Consider the following 23,138-nt stretch of genomic DNA (forward strand, 5'->3'; position numbering starts at 1 on the left):
TTTGAAGAACCCCAACCCCATCCATCTCCCTAGCAACTACACTGAGCTTCCTGGCTTAGCCCCTTCATGACCTTTTCTCTGCCGTTGGTAAAAAAAAATATATTATGTATCTGCAGTTCGGAGCTAAAAGAGCATTCTGTCAGGCCTGGGCGGGAAATAGAATGCTCTGAATATAATATTATGGGGCCCTTGTTTCCGCACTAGGCCTTCAGGCTCGTCGGAAACAGCAGTTACGAATCCGCCGCCTCTGAGCGGCGTACAGCAATCAACCTGATCCTATTCGATCGGGTTGATTGACACCCCCTGCTAGTGGCTTATTGGCCGAAAACCTGCAGGGGGCGGCATTGCACAAACAGTTCACGAGCTACAGCGCATCATGTTGGGCAGACATTGGTAAATCTACCCCCATGTCTCTTTCTCTCATTATTTCTCTAGTAGCTTTATCAATTTAAGTAGTAGGATGATTATATATTAATTTCTTGGAAGTCAGAAGAATCATGTGTTAAAGTTATAGGTCATTAGATTGCACACAGTAAATCAATACCAACCCATTAGAAGATTAATGATGATCAACAATACTCACCACTATGATTTCAATGGGGATTGGAACTGGCATTTTCTTTTTGAAACGGTCATTGATTTCTTTAACTGCATAAACAATAACCATTATGATAATTGCTATAACTAATTCAGCAATATTGGTCTTGGTTATCTGAGAAAAAATACTCTTCAATGACTGCAAAATAAAACAGATAAATACAATTTAAAAACAATCACCAAAAAGAGAGTGCAATATTCTAATGCCCAAAATTATGAAACAGTCATACTTGTATTAAATAAAATTTACTATCTAAAACAACATAACATGTTGATTAAATAAAATTTTAAGATTTAGATTTAAACATAAAAGGAACATTGAGGAATGTTTAATTTGTCTATTAAATGCTGATACAGATATTGCATTTGCCGTACAGATAACATATTTTAAACCTCTGCCATTCTACTCTTATGCCCCAATATCGTACTTTAAATTCCACCATAATGCTCCACTCTATCAAACCTACTGCACATTTCCTGACCAACCTTCATATCCATCAGTGCTTCCGAAATCACTCTCAAAATACTGTTCTTTATTCAAGAGAAATAATATTGTTTCATTCATAAGGTAGGTAGAATGTGACTTTTAAGGATGACATTTTATCCATGCCTGATTTCTATTCAATTTTGGTCTTTATTCCAACCAGTTGTAAGATATTTAATTTGATGTTAATCTTCTAGAATTATATAAAATATTACACGCAAACATAGTAAAGAAACAAAAAACATGTATGAAGGTTGAGTAACAAGTAGTAACTGAAGTTTTGTATTACTTACATAAAATATAGAAAGAGGTCCACTAAATGAAGGGATCTGAACTCCAAAGACATATTTCAGCTGAGAAACAACAACTTCAATAGCTGCAGCAGTTGTAAAACCATTAATTAAGGATTCTGATAGGTAGATGACTATGAAGCCCACCTGCAGAAGGCCCATTGCCAGCTGGAAATGGAATAGTTTGTAAAGTTATGTTTCATGAATAAATGATAACTACATATTAGTAATTACATTATTTCTACCAATTTAGCAGGAAACATGGATACCTTTAAAGGGACAGTCTAGTCAAAATTAAACTTTTATTATTCAGATAGGACATGTAATTTTAATCAACTTTCCAATTTACTTTTATCATCAAATTTGCTTTTTTCTCTTGGTATTCTTAGTTGAAACTAAACCTAGGCAGACTCGTATGCTAATTTCTAAGCCTTTGAGGGCTGCCTCTTATCACATGCTTTTTAAATAGCTTTTCAACACAAAGAGACTAAAAGTACACGTGGGTCATATAGATAACACTGTGTTCAGGCACAGAAAGTTATTTAAGATTTAGCACAAGACAATGCTGAATGCAAGACAATAGATAATAAACAGTCACAGTCATATGATCAGGGGGTACAAGGTAATCAAAGAGGTAAAATGTGTATTAATATAACTGTGTTGGTTATGCAAAACTGGGGAATGGGTAATAAAGGGATTATCTATCTTTTAAAACAATAACAATTATATTGTAGACTGTCCCTTTAAGGAAGGAAATACACAAACCTGAAATATCCCAGTAAGGACACATATAGATGCAGCAACAACAATTCGTTGTTGATTTATCAAGTCTTCACTTGTTGAATTGATCATTGTTGAGTTGCCATTGCTATCTGGGTTATCAGGAACAAGACTGGCTACTACAGAGCCCACCATTAGACTCACAACAGGGAAAGGGCCTGGATAAAAAGAAGGATCCCCTTTAGTAAAATAATCCACAACACTATCACTATATTTATGTATCAAGAAGATACTGTAAAGGAGGCTGGAGCTAAGACTATTGGCTAGATTACGAGTTTTGCGTTAGGGTAAAAAAGCAGCGTTAAGAGGTCCTAACGCTGCTTTTTTTACTACCGCTGGTTTTACGAGTCTTGAAGGTTTAGGGTCACCGCACACTTTTTTAGCCTTACCGCAAAACGACTTACGTTTTAAACTCTGTAAAACCTTTTTTCTATGGGACTTCCATAGTGCCGGTATTACGAGTCTGTCCTGGGAGGCCAAAAAGTGAGCGGTACACCCTCTCCTGTCAAGAGTCCTAACGCATTTAAAAGTCAGTAGTTAAGAGTTTTATGGTACAACGCCGTAGCATCAAACTCATAACTAAAGTGCTAAAAAGTACACTAACACCCATAGACTACCTATTAACCCCTAAACGGAGGCCCTCCCGCATCGCAAATACTAAAATAAACATTTTAACCCCTAATCTGCCGCTCCGGACACTGCCGCCACCTACATTATATTTATGAACCCCTAATCTGCTGCCCCAACATCGCCGACATCTACATTATTTTTATTAACCCCTAATCTGCCGTCCCCACCTACCTACACTTATTAACCCTTAATTTGCCGCCCCCGTTGCCGCCACTATAATAAACATATTAACCCCTAAACCGCCGCACTCCCGCTTCGCAAACATTAGTTAAATATTATTAACCCCTAATCTGCCATCCCTAACATCGCCGCCACCTACCTACACTTATTAACCCCTAATCTGCTGCCCCCAACGTCGCCACCACTATATTAAAGTTATTAACCACTAAACCTAAGTCTAACCCTAAACCTAACACCCACTAACTTAAATATAATTTAAATAAATCTAAATAAATATTCCTATCATTAACTAAATTATTCCTATTTAAAACTAAATACTTAGCTATAAAATAAACCCTAAACTAGCTACAATATAACTAATAGTTACAGTGTAGCTATCTTAGGGTTTATTTTTATTTTACAGGCAAGTTTGTATTTATTTTAACTAGGTAGAATAGTTATTAAATAGTTATTAACTATTTAATAACTACCTAGCTAAAATAAATACAAATTTACCTGTAAAATAAAACCTAACCTAAGTTACACTAACACCTAACACTACACTATAATTAAATAAATTAACTAAATTAAATACAATTACCTAAATTAAATTAAATTAGCTAAAGTACAAAACCCCCCCACTAAATTACAGAAAATAATAAACAAATTACAGAAATTAAACTAATTACACCTAATCTAATAGCCCTATTAAAATAAAAAAGCCCCCCCAAAATAAAAAAAAAAACCTTGCCTAAACTAAACTACCAATAGCCCGTAAAAGGGCCTTTTACGGGGCATTGCCCCAAAGTAATCAGCTCTTTTACCTGTAAAAAAAAAATACAAACAAACCCCCAACAGTAAAACCCACCACCCACACAACCAACCCCCCAAATAAAATACTAGCTAAAAAAACCTAAGCTCCCCATTGCCCTGAAAAGGGCATTTGGATGGGCATTGCCCTTAAAAGGGCAGTTAGCTCTTTTGCCGCCCAAACCCTAATCTAAAAAAAAAACACCCAATACACCCTTAAAAAAACCTAACACTAACTCCCTGAAGATCAACTTACCGGGAGACGTCTTCATCCAAGCCGGGCAGAAGTGGTCCTCCAGACGGGCAGAAGTCTTCATCCAGACGGCATCTTCTATCTTAATCCATCCGGTGCGGAGTGGGTCTATCTTCAAGACATCTGACGTGAAGCATCCTCTTCTTCCGACGACTAACACAGAATGAAGGTACCTTTAAGTGATGTCATCCAAGATGGTGTCCCTTAGATTCCGATTGCCTGAATTCTATCAACCAATTGGAATTAAGGTAGAAAAAATCCTATTGACTGATGCAATCAGCCAATGGGATTGAAGTTCAATCCTATTGGCTGATCCAATCAGCCAATAGGATTGAGCTTGCATTCTATTGGCTGTTCCAATCAGCCAACAGAATGCAAGCTCAATCCTATTGGCTGATTGCATCAGCCAATTGGATTTTTTCTGCCTTAATTCCGATTGGCTGATAGAATTCTATCAGCCAATCAGAATCTAAGGGACGCCATCTTGGATGACGTCACTTAAAGGTACCTTCATTCAGTTTTAGTCGTCGGAAGAAGAGGATGCTCTGCGTTGGATGTCTTGAAGATGGACCCGCTCCTCGCCGGATGGATGAAGATAGAAGATACCGTCTGGATGAAGACTTCTGCCCATCTGGAGGACCATTTCTGCCCGGCTTGGATGAAGACTTCTGCCCGTCTGGAGGACCACTTCGCCCGGCTTGGATGAAGACGTCTCCCGGTAAGTCAATCTTCAGGGGGTTAGTGTTAGGTTTTTTAAGGGTGTATTGGGTGGGGGTTATTTTATAATAGGTTTTGGGCGGCAAAAGAGCTAACTGCCCTTTTAAGGGCAATGCCCATCCAAATGCCCTTTTCAGGGCAATGGGGAGCTTAGGTTTTTTTAGCTAGTATTTTATTTGGGGGGTTGGTTGTGTGGGTGGTGGGTTTTACTGTTGGGGGGGTAGTTTGTATTTTTTTTTCACAGGTAAAAGAGCTGAATACTTTGCAAAAGGCCCTTTTAAGGGCCATTGATAGTTTAATTTAGGCTAGGGTTTTTTATTTTGGGGGGCTTTTTTATTTTAATAGGGCTATTAGATTAGGTGTAATTAGTTTAAATTTCTGTAATTTGTTTATTATTTTCTGTAATTTAGTGGGGGGGTTTTGTACTTTAGCTAATTTAATTTAGGTAATTGTATTTAATTTAGTTAATTTATTTAATTATAGTGTAGTGTTAGGTGTTAGTGTAACTTAGGTTAGGTTTTATTTTACAGGTCAATTTGTATTTATTTTAGCTAGGTAGTTATTAAATAGTTAATAACTATTTTGTAACTATTCTACCTAGATAAAATAAATACAAACTTGCCTGTAAAATAAAAATAAACCCTAAGATAGCTACAATGTAACTATTAGTTATATTGTAGCTAGTTTAGGGTTTATTTTATAGGTAAGTATTTAGTTTTAAATAGGAATTTTTTAGTTAATTATAGGAATATTTATTTAGATTTATTAAAATTATATTTAAGTTAGGGGGTGTTAGGTTTAGGGTTAGACTTAGGTTTAGGGGTTAATAACTTTAATATAGTGGTAGCGACGTTGGGGGAGGCAGATTAGGGGTTAATAAATGTAGGTAGGTTGCCGTGACATTGAGGAAGGCAGATTAGGGGTTAATAAATATAATGTAGGTGGTGGCGATGTTGGGGGCAGCAGATTAGGGGTTCATAACTATAATGTAGGTGGCGGCGGTGTCCGGAGCGGCAGATTAGGGGTTAATAATATAATGTAGGTGTCGGCGATGTCGGGGGCGGCAGATTAGGGGTTAATAAGTGTAAGATTAGAGGTGTTTAGACTCGGGGTTCATGTTAGGGTGTTAGGTGTAAACATAACTTTTATTTCCCCATAGGAATCAATGGGGCTGCGTTAGTGAGTTATATGCTGCTTTTTTGCAGTTAGACTTTTTTTCAGCCGGCTCTCCTCATTGATTCCTATGGGGAAATCGTGCACGAGCACATTACACCAGCTCACCGCTGACTTAAGCAGCGCTGGTATTGACGTGAGATTTGGAGCAAAATTTTGCTCAATGCTCACTTTTTGTCTTTTAACGACGGGTTTCAGAAAACTCGTAATACCAGCGTTGCATTTAAGTGAGCGGTGAGAGAACTGCTCGCTTGCACCGCATAGCCTCTAACGCAAAACTCGTAATCTAGGCGTATTTTAGTTTCATTCAAGTGCTGACTTTGATATACAAGATATATAGGATTTTGATTTGAGAGTTATCTGATGATTACTATTTATACTGACCAAAACGCAGGCATTACTCTAAACATAGGAACATGATATTTATATTTGATACCAACCTATCTTTGAGTGCAATGTTTATTTGGAAAATGTACTGTTTGTAATTCAGAGCTTACCAGCAGATATATGTTTGGATGTGCCAAGGAAAAAATACACCACAACTGGAAAAAATGAAGTGTAGAGTCCATATCCAGGTGATACGTTTGCTAAAAGAGCATATGCCAGACCTGTAAAACAAAAAAAACATATTTTCTTTGTAATATAAGTTATTGATTTCACTTAAACAAGTTATGTGAACATCTATAAAAAATGTTTGTTTTTTGTTTGTTCATAATGATTAATATAATTGTAATATAAAGTTTTACTGATAAGGCTACATATCTTGTATCTATCAGCAATATGTAAATATGTTATAAAACACTAACAATAAGAGGATTCTATGGGGCCAATTTATCAATGTCTGTCCGACATAAAACGCTGTAGCGTGTCATGTCTGACAGACAATGCTGAATGCCGACAGCATACGCTGTCAGCATTTTACATTGCATAAGCAGTTCTGGTGAACTGCTTGTGCAATGCCGCCCCCTGTAGAATTTCGGCCAATCGGCCGCTAGCAGGTTGTGTCAATCAACCCGATCGTATAGGATTGGGCGGATTGATGTCCGCAGCCTCAGAGGCAGTGGACCAGTTAAGGAGCAGCTGTCTTAAAACCCCTGCTTCATAACTGCTGTTTCTGGCGAGCCTGAACGCTTGCGCGGAAACAGGGGCATATGGGGCCATTCTGCCCTTGATAAATCGGCCCCTATGACTTAATGTATTTGTATGAACTGCACATTGTCTGCCAAAATCCATGTTTGTATGTAGCAACATTATTAACTTAAAGGACCAATAAACGCAGTTGATTTGCATAATCAACAAATGCAAGATAACAAGAAAATGCAATAGCACTTAGTCTGAACTTCAAATGAGTAGTAGATTTCTTTCTAATAATTTTAAAAGTTATGTTTATTTTCACTCCCCCCTGTACCATGTGACAGCCATCAGCCAATCACAAATGCATACACGTACCATGTGACAGCCATCAGCCAATCACAAATGCATATTCTTGCACATGCTCAGTAGGTGACTCAAAAAGTTTAAATGTAAAAAGACTGTGCACTTTTTTTAATGGAAGAAAATTGGAAAGTTGTTTAAAATTGAATGCTCTATCTGAATAATAAAAGTTTATTTTGACTTGAGTGTCCCTTTAACAAGTTCATAGCACTTAAAGGGACAGTAAACACCAAATTAACCTTTCATGATTCAGACAGGGCATGTAATTTTAAACAACTTTCCAATTTACTTTTATCATCAAATTTGTTTTTTCTCTTGGTATTTTTTGTTTAAGGCTAAATCTAGGTAGGCTTATAGGCTGATTTCCAAGACTCTGCAGCCCACCTCTTATCTCACAATCTGGCTGTGAATAGCTAATAATATATACTGTTTGTTCATGTTTGCCATATAGACAACATTGTACTCATTCCCAGGGAGTTATTTAAGAGTCAGCACTAATTGCCTGAAATGCAAGTCTGTCAAAAGATCTGAGATAAGGAGACTGTCTGCAGAAGCTTAGAAACAAGGTAGTCCTAGAGGCAAAAAGTATATTAATATAACTGTGTTGGTTATGCAAAACTGGGGAACTGGGGAATGGTAAATAAAGTGTTTATATTTTTAAACAATAACATTTTTGGTGTTTACTGTCCCTTTAAGATATATTATAATCAAAATGTCATATTTACTAATTAATTAATCAAATCAATGTATGTGACTAATTCATTACCAATCTGAACACCTCAAATTGTCTACGCTTAACTACATATGTATACTTTAATGAAACTGCTGGGAGTCTATTTTTCAAGCAATCTGTGAGTATAATTCCAAGGATTTCAACATATACCTCATGCCTTGTCTTTTCCAAGTTGATCAATCTAGCCCACCAAAAAAGAGAATGATCACATCAAGTTAGCATGTGAAGCAAAAAATGGTTTATACATCTGAAGGCATCTGAAAGCATTTGACTCAAACCATCAAACCTAATTTGCCTTTACCTGAATGTGCTCTTTATGTGACTCAAAAAATCAATAGAAAAAGTATAAAAATAATGAGATTCCTTGTTAGGTTGTCCACATATGGGAAGGGGGATCCTTGCCACTCTTTTACACCTTCTCTGTTGGACATTTAGTCCCTGTTTATGTTTTCTCAACAGGGTGTGAGTCAAGACTCCTGTTTATTCCCATGGTGTTCAAAGGAGCAAAATAAAAAAAAGCATTTAGAAAGCGGCATACAAGTTCATATCAGCAGAACAAATTACTTCAAATAATAACTCCCGGGTGATGCTCAGAGGTCAGTACAGGAACAGTACAGGTGAACAGTGAACACTTATTTTCTACGGGTATTTCTTTTTGATAAATTTGAATTTATATGTGTGCATGGATTGTTGACAGCTTAGTAAACAGGGATCATGAAGTGAAACCAAATATACCTGTGAGATAACGGTTCTATAACTACAGTACTGGGCAATTACCAGAACAGGCACTTGTTTTTGGTTTTATTAAATGTTTTAGAACTGAATGGTTAAATTTAGAATAGTGTTAACAGTTCAGACTGCATAAAGTTCATTGGAAGTACCTATACTCTTAGTTGCAACAAACTGGATAAAAATTGGTTTCAACCAGGGATTAGTGATGTCGCAAACCTTAAAATTTCGGTTCGCGAACAGCGGACTCGAACTTCCGCGACTGTTCGCGAACCAGCGAACCGCGTGAACCGCCATTGACTTCAAGAGGCAGGCGAACTTTAAAACCCACAAGGACTCTTTCTGGCCACAATAGTGATGGAAATGTTGTTTCAAGAGGACTAACACCTGGACTGGGGCATGCCGGAGGGGGATCCATGGCAAAACTCCCAAGGAAAATTACATAGTTGATGCAGAGTCTGGTTTTAACCCATAAAGGGCCTTAATCACCTAACATTCCTAAAAAAATTTTGAATAACGTGCTTTAAAACATCAGGTATGATGTTGTATCGATCAGGTAGTGTAAGGGTTACGCCCGCTTCACAGTGACAGACCAAACTCCCTGTGTAACGCACCGCAAACAACTGCAAACAGTCCATTTGCACAAACACGAGTTAGATAGATTTGATAGTTAGATACATAGATTACATAGATCAATAGATGCAATATACATATGATAGATACAAATTACATAGATCAATAGATGCAATATACATTTGATAGATACGAATTACATAGATCAATCGATGCAATATACATTTGATAGATACGAATTACATAGATCAAAAGATGCAATATACATTTGATAGATACGAATTACATAGATCAATAGATGCAATTTATATTTGATAGATACGATTGATTGATTGATTGATTGATTGATAGTTAGATAGATTTGATAGATAAATAGATAGATTTGATAGATATATGATTTCCCTGACAGAGTATAACAATAAGACATGCGGTCTGGGACCCGTGGTGTGTTAAGTAGTATTATTCTTAGCAGTTTACTACCTGTTACTCCCCCTATCGGGGGAGGTCTATATGGCCTGCATTTTTGGAACAGGGAAATGGAAGAAGATGATTGGTCTGTCCTCCTACTTCAAATTTGGCCTAAACACAAGTGGCTGTCTCAAATCAGTCCGGCCACGAGATAGATAGATTTGATAGATAGATATACATAGATTGATAGTTAGATAGAATCGATAGAAGATAAATAGATCGATTTGATAGATATATAATTACCCTGACAAAGTATAATAATAAAACATGCGGTCTGGGACCCATGGTAACTAGGTTGTGTTAAGTAGTACTATTCTTAGCACTTTAATCCCTTTTACTCCCCCTATCGGGGGAGGTCTATATGGCCTGCATGATTACCCTGACAAAGTATAACAACAAAACATGTGGTCTGGGACCCATTGTAACTAGGTTGTGTTAAGTAGTACTATTCTTAGCACTTTAATCCCTGTAACTCCCCCTATCGGGGGAGGTCTATATGGCCTGCATGATTACCCTGACAAAGTATAACAACAAGACATGCGGTCTGGGACCCATGGTAACTAGGTTGTGTTTATATTAGTACTATTCTTAGCACTTTAATCCATGTTACTCCCCCTATCTGGGTAGGTCTATATGGCCTGCATGATTACCCTGACAAAGTATAACAACAAGACATGCGGTCTGGGACACATGGTAATTAGGTTGTGTTTAGTACAGTAGTACTATTCTTAGCACTTTAATCCCTTTTACTCCCCCTATCGGGGGAGGTCTATATGGCCTGCATGATTACCCTGACAAAGTATAACAACAAAACATGTGGTCTGGGACCCATGGTAACTAGGTTGTGTTAAGTAGTACTATTCTTAGCACTTTAATCCCTGTTACTCCCCCTATCGGGGGAGGTCTATATGGCCTGCATGATTACCCTGACAAAGTATAACAACAAAACATGCGGTCTGGGACCCATGGTAACTAGGTTGTGTTAAGTAGTACTGTTCTTAGCACTTTAATCCCTTTTACTCCCCCTATCGGGGGAGGTCTATATGGCCTGCATGATTACCCTGACAAAGTATAACAACAAAACATGTGGTCTGGGACCCATGGTAACTAGGTTGTGTTAAGTAGTACTATTTTTAGCACTTTAATACCTGTTACTCCCCCTATCTGGGGAGGTCTATATGGCCTGCATGATTACCCTGACAAAGTATCACAACAAGACATGCGGTCTGGGACCCATGGTAACTAGGTTGTGTTAAGTAGTACTGTTCTTAGCAGTTTAATACCTGTTACTCCCCATATCGGGGGAGGTCTATATGGCCTGCATGATTACCCTGACAAAGTATAACAACAAGACATGCGGTCTGAGACCCATGGTAACTAGGTTGTGTTAAGTAGTACTGTTCTTAGCACTTTAATACCTGTTAGTCCCGATATCGGGGGAGGTCTATATGGCCTGCATGATTACCCTGACAAAATATAACAACAAGACATGCGGACTGGTACCCATGGTAACAAGGTTGTGTTAAGTAGTACTATTCTTAGCACTTTAATACCTGTTACTCCCCCTATCTGTGGAGGTCTATATGGCCTGCATGATTACCCTGACAAAGTATCACAACAAGACATGCGGTCTGGGACCCATGGTAACTAGGTTGTGTTCAGTAGTACTGTTCTTAGCACTTTAATACCTGTTAGTCCCGATATCGGGGGAGGTCTATATGGCCTGCATGATTACCCTGACAAAGTATAATAATAAAACATGCGGTCTGGGACCCATGGTAATTAGGTTGTGTTTAGTAGTACTATTCTTAGCACTTTAATCCCTTTTACTCCCCCTATCAGGGGAGGTCTATATGGCCTGCATGATTACCCTGACAAAATATAACAACAAGACATGCGGTCTGGTACCCATGGTAAGTAGGTTGTGTTAAGTAGTACTATTCTTAGCACTTTAATACCTGTTACTCCCCCTATCTGGGGAGGTCTATATGGCCTGCATGATTACCCTGACAAAGTATCACAACAAGACATGCGGTCTGGGACCCATGGTAACTAGGTTGTGTTAAGTAGTACTGTTCTTAGCAGTTTAATACCTGTTACTCCCCATATCTGGGGAGGTCTATATGGCCTGCATGATTACCCTGACAAAGTATAATAATAAAACATGCAGTCTGGGACCCATGGTAATTAGGTTGTGTTTAGTAGTACTATTCTTAGCACTTTAATCCCTTTTACTCCCCATATCGGGGGAGGTCTATATGGCCTGCATGATTACCCTGACAAAGTATAACAACAAGACATGCGGTCTGAGACCCATGGTAACTAGGTTGTGTTAAGTAGTACTGTTCTTAGCACTTTAATACCTGTTAGTCCCGATATCGGGGGAGGTCTATATGGCCTGCATGATTACCCTGACAAAGTATAACAACAAAACATGCGGTCTGGGACCCATGGTAACTAGGTTGTGTTAAGTAGTACTGTTCTTAGCACTTTAATCCCTTTTACTCCCCCTATCGGGGGAGGTCTATATGGCCTGCATGATTACCCTGACAAAGTATAACAACAAAACATGTGGGCTGGGACCCATGGTAACTAGGTTGTGTTAAGTAGTACTATTCTTAGCACTTTAATACCTGTTACTCCCCCTATCTGGGGAGGTCTATATGGCCTGCATGATTACCCTGACAAAGTATCACAACAAGACATGCGGTCTGGGACCCATGGTAACTAGGTTGTGTTAAGTAGTACTGTTCTTAGCAGTTTAATACCTGTTACTCCCCATATCGGGGGAGGTCTATATGGCCTGCATGATTACCCTGACAAAGTATAACAACAAGACATGCGGTCTGAGACCCATGGTAACTAGGTTGTGTTAAGTAGTACTGTTCTTAGCACTTTAATACCTGTTAGTCCCGATATCGGGGGAGGTCTATATGGCCTGCATGATTACCCTGACAAAATATAACAACAAGACATGCGGTCTGGTACCCATGGTAACTAGGTTGTGTTAAGTAGTACTATTCTTAGCACTTTAATACCTGTTACTCCCCCTATCGGGGGAGGTCTATATGGCCTGCATGATTACCCTGACAAAATATAACAACAAGACATGCGGTCTGGGACCCATGGTAACTAGGTTGTGTTAAGTACTACTGTTCTTAGCACTTTAATACCTGTTAGTCCCGATATCGGGGGAGGTCTATATGGCCTGCACGATTACCCTGACAAAGTATAATAATAAAACATGCATTCTGGGACCCATGGTAATTAGGTTGTGTTTAGTAGTACTATTCTTAGCACTTTAATACGTGTTACTCCTCCTATCGGGGGAGGTCTATATGGCCTGCATGATTACCCTGACAAAATATAACAATAAGACATGCGGTCTGGGAGCCATGGTAACTAGGTTGTGTTAAGTAGTACTATTCTTAGCACTTTAATCCCTGTAACTCCCCCTATCGGGGGAGGTCTATATGGCCTGCATGATTACCCTGACAAAATATAACAATAAGACATGCGGTCTGGGACCCATGGTAACTAGGTTGTGTACTGTAAAGTAGTACTATTCTTAGCACTTTAATCCCTTTTACTCCCCCTATCAGGGGAGGTCTATATGGCCTGCCTGATTACCCTGACAAAATATAACAATAAGACATGCGGTCTGGGAGCCATGGTAACTAGGTTGTGTTAAGTAGTACTATTCTTAGCACTTTAATCCCTTTTACTACACCTATCGGGGGAGGTCTATATGGCCTGCCTGATTACCCTGACAAAATATAACAATAAGACATGCGGTCTGGGACCCATGGTAAGGTTGTATTAAGTAGTACAGTACTATTCTTAGAACTTTAATCCCTTTTACTACACCTATCGGGGGAGGTCTATATGGCCTGCATCATTACCCTGACAAAATATAACAATAAGACATGCGGTCTGGGACCCATGGTAACTAGGTTGTGTACTGTAAAGTAGTACTATTCTTAGCACTTTAATCCCTTTTACTCCCCCTATCAGGGGAGGTCTATATGGCCTGCCTGATTACCCTGACAAAATATAACAATAAGACATGCGGTCTGGGAGCCATGGTAACTAGGTTGTGTTAAGTAGTACTATTCTTAGCACTTTAATCCCTTTTACTACACCTATCGGGGGAGGTCTATATGGCCTGCCTGATTACCCTGACAAAATATAACAATAAGACATGCGGTCTGGGACCCATGGTAAGGTTGTATTAAGAAGTACAGTACTATTCTTAGAACTTTAATCCCTTTTACTACACCTATCGGGGGAGGTCTATATGGCCTGCCTGATTACCCTGACAAAATATAACAATAAGACATGCGGTCTGGGAGCCATGGTAACTAGGTTGTGTTAAGTAGTAGTATTCTTAGCACTTTAATCCCTTTTACTCCCCCTATCGGGTGAGGTCTATATGGCCTGCCTGATTACCCTGACAAAATATAACAATAAAAGACACGCGGTCTGGGAGCCATGGTAACTAGGTTGTGTTAAGTAGTACTATTCTTAGCACTTTAATACGTGTTACTCCACCTATCGGGGGAGTTCTGTATGGCCTGCCTGATTACCCTAACAAAATATAACAATAAAAGACATGCGGTCTGGAAGCCATGGTAACTAGGTTGTGTTAAGTAGTACTATTCTTAGCACTTTAATACGTGTTACTCCCCCTATCGGGGGAGGTCTATATGGCCTGCCCGATTACCCTGACAAAATATAACAACAAGACATGCGGCTGAGACCCATGGTAAGGTTATTTCCTTTCGCACAATAGAGTACAGGTATGGCATCGATTTTAGGAACCCAGAGATAATTTTTAGGAACCGGGAGATGGAAAAAAATGCTTGGACACCCATTACAGGTCGTTCTCCTTCAGCCTTTTTATACGAGGGTCCAGGACCCTCAACAGAAACAACAGCATGAAACACCACATATGCCATCCTTTTGCACAATCGAGTACAGGTATGGCATTGATTTTAGAAACCCGGAGATAATTTTTAGGAACCGGGAGATGGAAAAAGATGATTGGACACCCAGTACAGGTCATTCTCCTTCAGCCTTTTTATACGAGGGTCCAGGACCCTCAACAGAAACAACAGCATGAAACACCACATATGCCATCCTTTTGCACAATAGAGTACAGGTATGGCATCAATTTTAGGAACCCGGAGATAATTTTTAGGAACCGGGAAATTGAACAAAAAACATGCTTGGACACCCAGTACAGGTCGTTCTCCTTCAGCCTTTTTATACGATGGTCCACTACCCTCAACAGGCACAACAGCATGAAACACCACATATGCCATCCTTTTGCACAATCGAGTACAGGTATGGCATCGTTTTTAGGAACCCGTAGATAATTTTTCCGAACCATGAGATGGAAAAAGATGCTTGTTCGGTCCTCCTACTTCAAATTTGGGCCACTGCGCGTGCAATCTACTTTGCCACCAGATATGAGTGGTGTGTTAATGAGTACTATTCTTAACAGTTTCATCACTGTTATGTGCCTTTTTTTTGGTTTGGGTTTTGTAGCCACAGTGCAGCACCAGAGGCCAGAAAAATTAGGCATGTCCAAATGCCTGAAAAATTAGGTATTGTTGCAGCCGCTGCTGTAGCAGCGGCCAGAAAAATGTATGTTTCTAAAACAGTTAGAAAGTGCCCTAAAACCTTGCGGCTTGAACACTAGTTGTTGGCGGATAAGTCACGCAAGTCATCCGGCCATCTGTAGCCCAAGGCAGCTCATCTCATCATCAGGCCTTTTTTACTCAAATGTATCACCCAATGTCAGTCCCTTCGGGATCCATCCCTCATTCATTTTAATAAAGGTGAAATAATCAAGACTTTTTTGACCTAGGCGACTTCTCTTCTCAGTGAAAAAACCTCCTGCTGCACTGAAGGTCCTTTCTGACAGGACACTTGAAGCGGGGCAGGCCAGAAGTTCAATTGCAAATTGGGATAGTTTAGGCCACAGGTCAAGCCTGCACACCCAGTAGTCAAGGGGTCCATCGCTCCTCAGAGTGTCGAGATCCGCAGTTAATGCTAGGTAGTCTGCTACCTGTCGGTTGAGTCTTTCTCTGAGGCTGGATCCCGAAAGGCTCTGGTGATGCATAGGAGTTAAAAAGGTCCGCATGTCCTCCATCAACAGCACATCAGGAAAGCGTCCTGTCCTTGCCGCCATGGTCGTGGGAGGAGGAGGAGGATTACTTTCATCTCTTCCCCTGTTAGATTCCCGTTGTGCTGTGACATCACTCGTATACGCTGTGTAAAGCATAGTTTTTCATTTATTTTGGAACTGCTCCATCCTTTCCGACTTGTTGGAATTTGGTAACATTTCAGTCACTTTATGCTTATACCGGGGGTTTAGTAGCGTGGACACCCAGTACAGGTCGTTCTCCTTCAGCTTTTTTATACGAGGGTCCCTCAACAGGCACGACAGCATGAAAGACCCCATTTGCACAAGGTTGGATGCCGAGCTAATCATGTCCCATTCCTTGTCCTCACTGATGTCACTGAAGGTATCTTCTTCCCCCCAGCCACGTACAACACCACGGGTACCAGATAGGTGACAACAACGAGCACCCTGGGATGCCTGTTGTGCTTGGTCTTCCTCCTCCTCCAAGCCACATTCCTCCTCTGACTCCTCTTCCTCACAATCCTCTTCCTGCGTTGCCGCAGGTCCAACAAGCGATGCTGATAAGGCTGTTTCTGGTGGTGATGGAGACCACAACTCTTCCTCTTCACGCTCATCTACAGCCTGATCCAGCACCCTTCGCAGGGCACGCACCAGGAAGAAAACAAATGGTATGATGTCGCTGATGGTGCCTTCGGTGCGACTGACAAGGTTTGTCACCTCCTCAAAAGGACGCATGAGCCTACAGGCATTGCGCATGAGCGTCCAATAATTTGGCAAAAAAATCCCCAGCACCCCAGAGGCTGTCCTAGCACCCCGGTCATACAAATACTCAGTAACAGCTTTTTCTTGTTGGAGCAGGCGGTCGAACATTAGGAGTGTTGAATTCCAACGTGTCGGGCTGTCGCAAATCAAGCGCCTCACTGGCAGGTTGTTTCGACGCTGGATATCGGACAAGTGCGCCATGGCCGTGTAGGAACGTCTGAAATGGCCACACACCTTCCTGGCCTGCTTCAGGACGTCCTGTAAGACTGGGTACTTATGCACAAAGCGTTGTACAATCAGATTACACACATGTGCCATGCACGGCACATGTGTCAACTTGCCCAATTTCAATGCCGCCACCAAATTACTTCCATTGTCAGAAACAACCTTGCCAATCTCCAGTTGGTGCGGAGTCAGCCACTGATCCACCTGTGCGTTCAGGGCGGACAGGAGTGCTGGTGCGGTGTGACTCTCAGCTTTCAGGCAAGTCAACCCCAAGACAGCGTGACACTGCCGTATCCGGGATGTTGAATAGTACCTGGGGAGCTGTGGGGGTGCCGTTGATGTGGAGCAAGATGCAGCAGCAGAAGAGGACTCAGCCGAGGAAGAGGTTATGGAAGAGGATGGAGTAGGAGGAGTAGAGGAGGTAGCAGCAGGCCTGCCTGCAAGTCGTGGCGGTGTCACCAACTCCTCTGCAGAGCCACACATTCCATGCTTGTCAGCCATCAGCAGTTTTACCCAATGTGCAGTGTAGGTGATATACCTGCCCTGACCATGCTTTGCAGACCAGCTATCAGTGGTCATATGGACCCTTGCCTCAACACTGTGTGCCAGACATGCCATTACTTCCTTTCGCACAATAGAGTACAGGTTTGGGATTGCCTTTTGTGAAATGAAATTTCGGCCAGGTACCTTCCACTGCGGTGTCCCAATAGATACAAATTTTTTGAAAGCCTCAGACTCCACCAGCTTGCATGGTAAAAGCTGGCAGGCTAAGAGTTCAGACAAGCCAGCTGTCAGACGTCGGGCAAGGGGGTGACTTTGGGAAATTGGCTTCTTACGCTCAGACATGTCCTTGACAGACACCTGACTGTGGGCAGATGACCAGGAACTGCTACGTAAGAGAGACTGAGTGGAGGATGGTTGAGAGGGGGCAAGGAGGACAGCAGTGGTTGACATGGCTGAAGATGCTGGACCAGGAGGAGGAGGGCGGCTTTGAGTTTGTGTGCTGCTTCTACTCATGTGTTCTTCCCATCGGCGTTTGTGATGTGAGATCATGTGCCTTCGCAAAGCAGTTGTACCTAGGTGGGTGTTGGACTTCCCATGACTCAGTTTCTTTTGGCACAGGTTGCAAATGGCATCGCTGTTGTCAGAGGCAGACACACAAAAAAAATGCCACACTGCTGAGCTCTGCAATGACGGCATTCTGGTGGTGGCAACAGCATGCGTTGATTGGCGTGCTGTCTGGCTGACCCCGGGTGCCGATGCATGCTGTCTGACTGTGCCACTAGCTCCTTGTGACGACCTCCCCCTGCTTCCAACTCGTCTCCTCCTCCTCCTCTCTGTCTCCCCATCTGAACTTTCCCCCTCTTCTTCTTCTCTTCTAGCGGGCACCCACGTGACATCCACGGACAAATCATCATCAACCGCTTCACTTGTATCTGACAAATCAACAAAGGAAGCAGCAGCAGGTACAACATCATCATCACACCGTACGTCCATGTCTGTAATGCTGCCTGACTGAGACATATCACTGTTATCTACATCCTCTGTCAATGATGGTTGCGCATCACTCATTTCTTCCAACTGGTGTGTCAATAACTCCTCTGACAGATCAAGTGAAGCGGCTGTGGTGCTAGTGTTGGTGGTGGCGACAGGCGGGCGAGTGGCACTGGTCACTTGAGAGGTGCCCGAAGCACAGCTGGAGGTGGATGGTGCGTCAAGGTTAGGACTAGGAGCGTAAGCTGTAGAAGATTGGGTGTCCTGTGTTAGCCATTCAACTAGGTCCTCCTCAGAACTTTTCGCGTCCCTGGCACCTGGCCTCTGAACACTGTGCATAGTTGTAGGGTATAAGGGAATAACAGCACCACGACGGCACCTGTGGGGTGGCCTGCCTCTGCCTGTCATTTTTTTTAAAATGTACACTTACAATACTATTAAACAAATTATGAGTGGTGGCACTGGGCAAGTGGGAGTAAATATGTCAAGATCTTGACAAAGGCTCCCTGGTGAGCTGAAACGCGTAGACTTGTCTACTATCCAGCCCTGCAGAAAAAAACACAGAGACATATTTACTCCCAGGACCGTCACGCCAGAAATACCTGAATAACCTGGTCAGACGGTAGGAGTACAGATCAACGGATTATCTACCAGTGTGCACACTAAAGAAATCAGGAGAAGATTGCCAACAATTATTTAAAGTGATCCAACACGACCACGGTGGGATGTAGACAAACAGGCTGAAGACTTGCCGCCTGAACTACCGAAAGACCGGGTGAGTGTTTTCAATCTCAAGCTTAAACGTGTCTAATTGGAGTATGACAAATGTTCAAACACAGGTACTCTGAATGGTAAAAAAAAGAGACTTACAAATCACCTTGAAAACACTATTATACATCTGTGGAAGCGATTGCTGCCTAAGAGACTTTAAAGCCCTTACGGAAGATTATCAGACAACAGCGCATATATGAGTATGCTCACACCGCTGAAAACAGACTCCCAATAGTGTCCTAACACACAAAGTACTGTGTAACTATCAGAAGTGGTCACTACATTTGCTATTCAGTCGGGTAATTTATACCACAGCTTAATTTAAGCTTTGTTGCAGTTCTAGTCAATATTAAGTATTTTCGAGCTGAGTTTTATAACTGGTCTTTGCTAACAGTTCTATATAGTAGATGAAACCCGCTCTACAACCAATGTTTGATTAGAGTGTTGTAACATTTTGTCTAGTGTTTGCTTTTAGTCTGCTGAACAGATTCAAATAGGTATTAGTAATTTTATTTTTTACTTTTTAGAATAATGGACACCGGTGTCTTAGTATTTTATTGAATGATTTCATATGTCAATTTTTGAACCCTGTGAATTTATCTGAATTTATCTGAAAATTTGTAATAAAATTTGTTATCTGATATTAGTACCCGCAGCACCTTGCATTTTTAAGGAATTAATAATCTGATAAAACGGGTTTGGGTTAGCTCAAGAAGTATAAATAATTCAAACCAGATCTTATGGTTCAATTGTATATATATTTATATATTGTTAGCTGCCGATCCATTTTGAGTAATTGAGATTCTTCTCATCTGTAACCGACATTACAATTTCTGAGCTTGATACTTACACGTTTTTATAGAAATTTAATTTTTAAGTGCCAGATAGCCTCTTTTTGGCGCCGCCTCCACCCTTTGTTAATTATAATCCTATAAAATCAATTGCACATCTGTGAGAGGTGCAATTAGGAGGTAGGCAATTCTGGTAAAATTACCATCGGTCCACACTAACTCTGTAACTAGTTTGTAATTAAATAACACTAGCAGACTGATGTAAAAGGTTTTTTTTAAAAAAAAAGTTACACTAATGTTACAACAGATAGGAGTGGTGGCACTGAGGATAGAAGTAGGCACAGTATGTGCTGGCAGCCTGACACACAGGCTGGCACTAGTGGCAGGCCAGGTGCCAGGGACGCGAAAAGTTCTGAGGAGGACCTAGTTGAATGGCTAACACAGGACACCCAATCTTCTACAGCTTCCGCTCCTAGCTCCTAAATTACAAAATTTAAAATAATGTTACACCAGATAGGAGTGGTGGCACTGAGGATGGAAGTAGGCACAGTATATGCTGGCAGCCTGACACACAGGCTGGCACTAGTGGCAGCCAGGCTGGCCTGGCAACTACAATTAAATAACACTAGAAGAGGACTGATGTAAAAAATTTTTTTAAAAAATTTACACTAATGTTAACCAGATATAAGTGGTGGAAAACAGAGCTAATAATCACAGTATATGATGTGGGCCTGACACACAGGCCTAATAGAAAATGAAATTAGATTACACTAGCAAAATGATGAAAATGTTTTTATTTTTTTTATTTTACACTAATGTTACACCAGATATCAGTGGTGGCACAGAGCAATTAATCACAGTATATGATGTGGGCCTGACACACAGGCCTGATAGAAAATGAAATTAGATTACACTAGCAAAATGATGTAAAAGTTTTTTTTTTTTAAATTTACACTAATGTTAAGCAGATATCAGTGGTGGCACAGAGCAATTAACCACAGTATATGCTGTGAGCCTGACACACAGGCCTAATAGAAAACAGAGCTAATAATCACAGTATATGATGTGGGCCTGACACACAGGCTTAATAGAAAATGAAATTAGATTACACTAGCAAAATGATGTAAAAGTTTTTTTTTTTTAATTTTTCACTAATGTTACACCAGATATCAGTGGTGGCACAGAGCAATTAATCACAGTATATGATGTGGGCCTGACACACAGGCCTGATAGAAAATGAAATTAGATTACACTAGCAAAATGATGTAAAAGTTTTTTATTTTTATTTACACTAAAGCAGATATCAGTGGTGGCACAGAGCAATTAACGACAGTATATGCTGTGAGCCTGACACACAGGCCTGCTAGAAAATGAAATTAGATTACACTAGCAAAATGATGTAAAAGTTTTTTTTTTTAATTTTACACTAATGTTACACCAGATATCAGTGGTACTGGTGGCACAGAGCAATTTATCACAGTATATGATGTGGGTCTGACACACAGGCCTGATAGAAAATGAAATTAGATTACACTAGCAAAATGATGTAAAAGTTTTTTTTTTTAATTTACACTAAAGCAGATATCAGTGGTGGCACAGAGCAATTAACGACAGTATATGCTGTGAGCCTGACACTCAAGGCCTGCTAGAAAATGAAATTGGATTACACTAGCAAAATGATGTAAAAGTTTTTTTTAAAAAAATGTACACTAATGTTAAGCAGATATCAGTGGTGGCACTAATCACAGTATATGCTGTGAGCCTCACACACAGGCTGACAGCCAGGCAAATGCAAATAAAATTACAAATTAAAAAAAAAAAAAAACGACTGAAGTTCTAGCCCTAAAAAGGGCTTTTTGGGGTGCTGTCCTTACAGCAGAGATTAGATGAGTCCTTCAGGACTGTAGTGGACACTAAATACACTAGCCTAGCTATCTATTTCCCTATAAAATCACGAGCAGCAGCACTAACCCTCCTCTCACTAAGAAAGCATGATCGTAATGAATCTAAAATGGCTGCTGCCCAGGAGCTGGGAGGGTCTGTGAGGGAGTGTCTGCTGCTGATTGGCTCAAATGTGTCTGCAGGCTGTGAGATACAGGGTTAAAGTTTCCTCAATGATGACGAATAGGGGGCGGATCGAACATCGCATATGTTCGCCCGCCGCGGCGAATGCGAACAAGCTAAGATCGCCGGGAACTGTTCTCCGGCGAACAGTTCGCGGCATCACTACCAGGGATTAGATTTTTCATCCTTTATAACTTCATAATGTCAGTAATTAAAGGGACACTGAACCCAAATTTTTTCTTTTGTAATTCAGATAGAGCATGCAATTGTAAGCAACTTTCTAATTTACTCCTATTATCAATTTTTCTTCGTTCTCTTGCTATCATTATTTGAAAAAGAAGGCATCTAAGCGTTTTTTTTGGTTTCAGTACTCTGGACAGCACTTTTTTATTGGTGGATGAATTTATCCACCAATCAGCAAGGACAACCCAGGTTGTTCACCAAAAATGGGCCGGCATCTAAACTTACATTCTTGCATTTCAAATAAAGATACCAAGAGAATGAAGAAAATTTGATAATAGGAGTAAATTAGAAAGTTGCTTAAAATTTCATGCTCAATCTGAATCACGAAAGAAAATTTTTGGGTACAGTGTCCCTTTATTAAGCAAAATGTATAAATTAAGTTCATAGTTTAATTTGCTGATCAAAAGTATAACAGCTCAAAAATTCTGAATTTAAACTCATTCTACCACAATAAAGGAATTTTTGTGAGAAATATAATGACATCATCAATGACATCGCACATGGCATTATCAATTATATCAATGCCAGCAGTCCTGCAACCACACATTACATTAGCTATAACCACACATTACATTAGCTATAACCACACATTAGATTACCTACAACCACACATTACCTTACCTAAAACACCACTCAAGTTAAATCAATAGCAATCCTATTCTTGCGCTCATATTACAAGTTGAAAGTTAAAAGTTTTCGCTTGAGCAAAAACTTTGGGCGTGCTAACATCCCTTTCCCCATAGGCTTCTATAGGAAGCACTACAAAAGCCTGTTTTGGCTTTCATGTACGTGCTAAACAGAGGGTAC

The 23,138-nt window shown here is 40.5% G+C and overlaps 1 protein-coding gene across 1 annotated transcript in view; it reads right to left on the reverse strand.

The window, feature by feature from the left end:
* The window catches only part of LOC128664978 (chloride anion exchanger), a 136,452-nt gene that overhangs the window by 78,559 nt on the left and 34,755 nt on the right, over positions 1-23,138 (reverse strand). The window contains exons 3-6 of the mRNA XM_053719759.1: positions 6,391-6,501; positions 2,137-2,309; positions 1,375-1,539; positions 584-736 (exon numbers count right to left, since the gene is read on the reverse strand). Of these exons, the coding sequence (XP_053575734.1) occupies positions 584-736; positions 1,375-1,539; positions 2,137-2,309; positions 6,391-6,501 (602 nt within the window). The remainder of the gene's footprint in view (positions 1-583; positions 737-1,374; positions 1,540-2,136; positions 2,310-6,390; positions 6,502-23,138) is intronic.

This window comes from Bombina bombina, chromosome 6 (genome assembly GCF_027579735.1).
Source record: "Bombina bombina isolate aBomBom1 chromosome 6, aBomBom1.pri, whole genome shotgun sequence".
Classification (NCBI taxonomy): Eukaryota; Metazoa; Chordata; class Amphibia; order Anura; family Bombinatoridae; genus Bombina; species Bombina bombina.